Source organism: Sinocyclocheilus grahami, unplaced genomic scaffold (genome assembly GCF_001515645.1).
Source record: "Sinocyclocheilus grahami isolate Dianchi unplaced genomic scaffold, SAMN03320097.WGS_v1.1 scaffold91.1, whole genome shotgun sequence".
In the NCBI taxonomy this organism is placed as follows: domain Eukaryota; kingdom Metazoa; phylum Chordata; class Actinopteri; order Cypriniformes; family Cyprinidae; genus Sinocyclocheilus; species Sinocyclocheilus grahami.
In genome coordinates this window covers 351,413-358,042 of record NW_015505270.1, presented here as the reverse complement: position 1 = coordinate 358,042, position 6,630 = coordinate 351,413, and the positions used below count along the sequence as shown (strand labels likewise).

At 36.6% G+C, this 6,630-nt stretch overlaps 1 protein-coding gene across 1 annotated transcript in view; it reads left to right on the top strand.

The window, feature by feature from the left end:
• LOC107587260 (protein KIBRA-like) overlaps nt 1-6,630 on the top strand; it is a 77,361-nt gene that overhangs the window by 27,990 nt on the left and 42,741 nt on the right. Inside the window, exons 2-5 of the mRNA XM_016274979.1 lie at nt 1,395-1,504; nt 2,576-2,779; nt 3,570-3,646; nt 3,837-3,916. Of these exons, the coding sequence (XP_016130465.1) occupies nt 1,395-1,504; nt 2,576-2,779; nt 3,570-3,646; nt 3,837-3,916 (471 nt within the window). The remainder of the gene's footprint in view (nt 1-1,394; nt 1,505-2,575; nt 2,780-3,569; nt 3,647-3,836; nt 3,917-6,630) is intronic.

Below are 6,630 nucleotides of genomic sequence, written 5' to 3'. Positions count from 1 at the left end.
AGTTTCGCTTTCACAACGAAAACACAGTGGCCTAGCGTGAGGGGAAGCCCCGGCTTAGTGTGCACTGAGGCCGGGATAGAGTGAGCTGAGGTGGCAGAGTCGAGAACGGCGCGGCTGGCGGATGCGACGAATGAGCGGCAGCCACATGTGACGGACCCCGGGCTGGACTCCGCTTTGTCCACGGTGAAAGTTGATGTATTCCCTCAGCGACCAGCACGGATCAGCTCTAGGCATGACGAAGTGGATATCGTCCTCTTTTGGAAGACCAAACAAAGTAGTTTCGCTTTCACAACGAAGCACACAGCGTACATGGCTGCAGCGTCAACAATACTACAGCGAGAATAAAAGTTACGCCTTCTCTCTTTGCGTGAACATTTGGGCGGCATTATGCAAATCTTCCCACATCGTGACGTAGACATGTGGGGGCGTGTTAGAACGAGCCGTTTTAGGTAGGGGTGGCAGACTCTGAACTTTTATAAAGTATATCTCTTTGGATTTGAGACTTTAGTCTTTGCAACTTTACAGATCTTTTTTTATGCACCAAGAGCTTGTAACCCTCCAAAGAGAAAGGAAAAATTGAAATCGCATCATATGACCCCTTTAAACCGCACAATTTCCAAAATCATTTTTCAGTGATTGTACAGTGCAATAACTTTTATACTAACTATTGACCTGTTTGTAAAATTATCTTATCAGTAGGAGTCAGGAGTATACTAGGTAATTTAGGACAAACATAATAGCCTAAATATATATATTTTTTTCAACCCAAAGCTAAAAGTTTTTTTTTTTTCCCCCCAAAGTATTGTTACCTGATGCCTTTGGTTAGCATAATGATTAGCATCCTTCTTATATCAGGTTTGTGATAAACCTCCTACCCTAGGCTCTTTAAATTGACTCTTAACATCTCAACAAGCTCTTTCTTTTTAATTGATTAGTCTAGCTAGCGAGTGCCAACAGCACTCTCCACTGAAGCACTGAAGTTCAGCCAGACTACTTTGCTAGTATTAGTGAACACCTGCTAATAAAAGTTTTAGCGTGCTGTTTTTGGCCAAGTGAGCGTCCCAATTGCTCTACGGTGATCCAAAGCACTGGGCTTGGAGAGCCACAGTGTGTTGCCTCAGAAACCTCCAGGTTATGGGTCAGCAGGACCTGTGGAATGCCCGGCTTGGGTTTCCGGCTATTGTGCTCGGCCAGCACACTGGAGGTGAATAGCCTGACATTCCTCTGATGCCCCTCCCCCCACACACATGCTTGTGCCACGCTCAAATTCTCCGTTTTATGCTGGAGTGACATCCCCACAGAAAACAGGCATGAAGTGTGGAGGTCCAACATCATACTGTTTTCCTTGTGATTGTCCGTTGACTGACAGTTGGATTCTCTATTTGATTTTCCAGGCAGACTAAGCCGCTGACTTTTGCAGACTGTATTGGAGATGAGCTGCCTGTGGGATGGGAGGAAGCCTACGACCCCCACGTTGGAGCCTATTATGTCGACCACAATACCAGTAAGTTGAGCAAAATTCAGCCCACCTCACGAATGCACAGGAGTATATAAAGTGTCTTATATGGGATTCTGTGGGTTTAAACAGATTAAGTGTCATATTTAATTTGACACAAATGAAAACAAGGCTTTGAGAGACAAAACAGAATTCATTCAGTGGCCTTCATTCATGAAAAATGACTAGAACAAATTTCTTTGTAAATAATTTGTTACAAATGCCCAGTATATGTGGACACACCGATCTAAAAGTGTTGTTTTAGTATTATTTTTTACACAATTATAGAATTCATTAATATTTTGAATTAGCTTTTTTTAAATATATTTTCAGTTTAAATTTTTGTTGAAGTTTTAATAATTTTATGTGATTTATGTATTTTATCATTTTTATTTTTTAAGTTTCTATTTAGGTTTATTTAGTTTTAGTAGTTTACCTCAATTTAAGTTTATTTTATTACAGCTAATTGCCAAGAGAACATTTCTAATTTCTCTTAGAAATTTCTAGTTTTTCATCTAATATTTATTGTTTATTTCAGCTTCATTTCATTTATTGAAAATGATTGTTAATGGTTTTAGTTAACAACAATGCAACTGATGAGCACAGTTTTTTTGCTGCTTAATATTTTTGAGGAAACTGTGATACGTTTTTTTTCAGGATTCTTTGATGAAAAGAAAGTTAAAAAGAACAGCATTTATTTGAAATAGAAATCTAAACAGCAAAAACTGTTTTCAACATTAATAATAATAAATGTTTCTTGAGCATCAAATCAGCATGTTGGAATAATTTCTGTGTAATGGCTGCTGAAAATTCAGCTTTTCCATCACAGAAATAAATTACACTTAAAAATTAAAACATTGCATTACTGTTATTACTGTATTTTTGATCAGATAAATGCTGTCTTGGTGAGCATAAGCGACTTATTTTAAAAACATAACAAAAATTTGGACAGTAGTGTATTTATAAGTCGAATTACATAAAAAAAATGTAAACTTCATTGAAAAATCATGATTCCAAACTTTTGACCGGTAGTGTATGTATTTCACTAATTTAAGATATTTTTATCTCTCCTTCCCACAGAGAGCACCCAGTTGGAGGATCCGCGGGCTCAGTGGCAGCGGGAGCAGGAGCTCATGTTGCGGGATTATCTGAACGTGGTTCAGGAAGCATTGAGTGCCCAAAAGGAGATCTACCAGGTCAAAGAACAGCGACTTCACCTGGCCCAGCAGGAATATCGGCAGCTAAATGATGCTTGGCGGGACAAGTCGTCCTCACAGACTAGCTGTAAGACTTGTGACTCTGTACCTGTGTCTGTCACTTAAAGATTGTTCATATTTCTGAGCTATTTGACACTGATTCTTGAGACATGGGATAAAACAGGCTATAAACAAGTTTGTGTATTAAGGAAAACTAATTCGGATTAATCTGTTCAACATTTTTAGAATTATTCTCCTTTCACGTTGTCATAAAATTTGTCACGCACTATAGGTCAACAATGTGAAAAATAAAAATGAATAAATATTACAAATATAGACGAATCATATAAATGTTTCTATATTATGTCTGTAGTCTATATTTTATATATGTTTTATAAGTTTATATTTTTAAACCTTCTAGGACATGGTAGTAATGTTTATTTAAAAAACACATAATATATCTGTTAATCTTATTTTAAATTTTTTTCACGATCTGTCAAGTTATAGTCTGAGAACTGTGTCACAATTTTGATAACATAAAGAGAAAATCAAGTGTGAAGATTAAACATGTTTTGTCCTATGTCACAAGAATCAAAGACAAGTCATAATTGAAACCAAATCATCTGTAAAGATAAGATGGTGAGAGCTGCATGCTTTGTTGATGAGGTTGGAGTCTTGAATTCACTTTAAAATATTTGTGCAGTGACCTCACTCTTTTGCAAGCAAATTTTGTTTTTATTTTAAATGAAAGGCTATTATAATGGATATAGATTTATGACACAGTCTGTAGCATTATTATAAATCGCTATGGAATTCCAGAGCTGTGCCGAGTGGTTTTACAGATAAGATAAAGCCTTTGAACTCTTATCTTTCTACAGTAAATTCCAGGTCCTCATCAAGCAGTAAATATGACCCTGAGATCCTCAAAGCGGAGATTGTTACAGCAAAAAGCCGGGTAATACTCTCTTGTTTATGTAAGACACAAATTGGGTGTAATCTTTGCGGCACTCTGTACATCATGGATTTCAAATGTGATGACAAGAAGCGAGATTACACTTAAAGCTATATGTAAGATGTCTTGTAATTATGCAATTGTCTCATTCATTCACCTGCTCACTTTCTCTCTGTTGCTGTCTTTTGTTCAGGTAAATAAGCTGAAGAGAGATTTGGCCTGTATGAGGCAAGAACTCCTTTATAAGGAGCAAGGCTTTGAGACGTTGAAAGAGTAAGTGTAACCTGACCTTATTGCATGATCACGTTCCAGACAACTGATTGCTTCCTTGTTTAAACTTATTCCAATCTGAAACCACCGTGTCTTTGTGCAAGACAAAAATAGATCATCTTATCTTTTGGCATTTTATTAGCCCATTGGCACTTTATTGTGATGGAGCACTTTCACATTTGGTTTGTTTGTGGTTGATATTTGTACTATTTTTCAGAACATCAGGCACCTCAGTGTGAAGTAGGGTTGTGACGGTGAAGAAATTTTCCCACTGGTTAATCGATGTGTGACAACACCGATAATATCACCATGGGGGCAGGGGCATTCCCTCTTTTCCTCGCTTTCCTTCGCTTTTAAATAGCTTGCAAAAGCGACGTGCGCATTTTAATTTCACTTTCAAATAGCGGCAAGTCGGTTTGTTTGAATTATCCCTCTTTTCCTCGCTTTCCTTTGCTTTTAAATAGCTTAAAAGCACTATGCGCATTTTATTTATCGAATTAGCAGCAATTCGGCGGCAATTGCTTGAATGCAACAACAAAATATAACATCAAACACACTTTAGCCTATATATAAAACATAGAACTTTTATTAACAAAACGAATAAAAATACACCATGCTATAGGGCAGGCTATGCCTAATATAAAATAACAAATAACTTATATAGTTTAAATAGGTATACAAAACTGGAAATAAGTAAACATGTATAATATATAACCAAATAAATAAAAAACGTAGAAAGTTTATTAGCAAAACGAATAAGAAAGCTTGGAGGCACGGCATACACCTTGATGCCAAATAAAATAAATGACACAAAGTTTAAATAAAGTAAAAATCAGCAAACACTGTGGAAACAATTAAATAAGAAACAAATGTTTAAAAAAACTTCCAAAATCACCTTAGATAAACGGCAAAAGTCAACAGGCATTTCAAAATCCAAGATACTGCCAAACAGGTGCTTTTGCATTTAGTTTCGAAACTAAATCATCCACGATCGTCTTGTCTGTCTCACCTCACTCTTCTTGTCAGTCAGCTCTCCTCACTCTCCTCACTGGATAAATGAAGTCTGATCTGTGATGCAACTGTCGTTGGCACGCTGCATTGAGCCGCCGCGTTCAGTTTTTAATAGTGTCTGTTCTTTTACAGAACTAAATGATTTTTATTACTATAAAAAAATAAAAACTACGGTGGGGGTCGGTGCCGCGGTGGGCAAGTGACGTAACCGGTGTTGCGGCTTAACAACGATATCACCGTCTGCACCGTCTAACGTGGCAAGCCTAGTGTGAAGCTATTCATATTTTATATTATTTCATGTTTGATGGATTGTCTTAACAGTTAGTTGACTAGTCTGGTGATTATAAACCGGTGATTCTTAAATTTGTTTCTGATTTTGATTCGATTTTAATTAATTTGGATACATTTAATTTAGAATGAGTTTGATCTCAGCTAATGCTGTAAAATTTCCAGGGCAGTGTTATAGACCAGTGTTATTTCCAAGGGGGCCCTCAGCATAACTAAAAAAAACAACAGCAGCATAAAATCAAGAAATATTTTCCCTCTCAATTATCTTTTTTTTTTTTTACTTCTGAAATCACAAAATTAATCATGGTTACTTAATTCAAAATATCAGTAATTACGTCCTTTTGCTGTAAATAAAACATTTGAAACAAGCAGTTTCAAACGTTCATAATTATGGAAGAACTACTGAAAATATCTTCTTTGCCTATATGCACTCTCAGATAAAAAAAACGTACAAAAGCTTTGAATCTAAAAAAGTTGAGAACCAATGTTTTAGACTGATTTAAACTCATCTTTTTGAATAAGTCCTTTAAAAGAACCAAGTTTTGTTCTTGTTTACAATCTTGGGGTTTTAAAAGTTGATATCGTGGTCATTCAAATGAAGATCTGAAAAACAATTCTGTTCTGGGCTGTTGACAGCATGGAAAAACAAAAGTATAATGCAAATAATAACATTTTTACTTGCTATATATCTTTGGTTGTTTTTGTCAAAGGCTGTCCATTTTTTGGAACTGTTTTGGCTCAAATCTCATATTTTGACTTTTGTGACAATTTTACCATACTGACTGTTACTCATAAGTGCACATTAGCAAAAATTTCTGTGAAATATTCACAGCGAAAAAAAAAACTTTTTTTTTTTGTTAACGGTGTTGTGATTTACAAAGCAGAGTTTACATACAGATCAACTTCAAACCAAGCTGCTTTCTGCTGGGCAATTATCTGCATGACCAACGTGAAACTGAATCTCCGAACCTTCATTCGGAAATCGTTCACCACACACAAAATTCCTGATTGCATGGATTCCTATTCCTATGACTGGATTTCAGCCCCAGAAATTCGCTGAACAATGGTAATTTTGACCGTACCTTTTGTGAGCTCTGTGAATCAGGAATCCAGAAAAAATAACCTAAATAAACATGTCAAATAATAGACCAGTCCGTTACTGAATCACTAGTCGACCCTTCTTACTACCCCTGCTTCATATCAGGAACGGATTGGGCTCTTTTTGTATGGGAAAGGGTGTTGAGATGCTGGGTTGATTCCTGTTGACTGACTCCCTCTCGATCTCTTGCCCAGAGGAATGTGGACTAACCTGTTACTCATGTCTGCACATGACTTACCGATGACTCTCTTTACATGCACACTTCTGCTAAACAGACCCCCCCCCCCCCCCCCTTTCAGAAATTTAAAAAAAAAAAAAA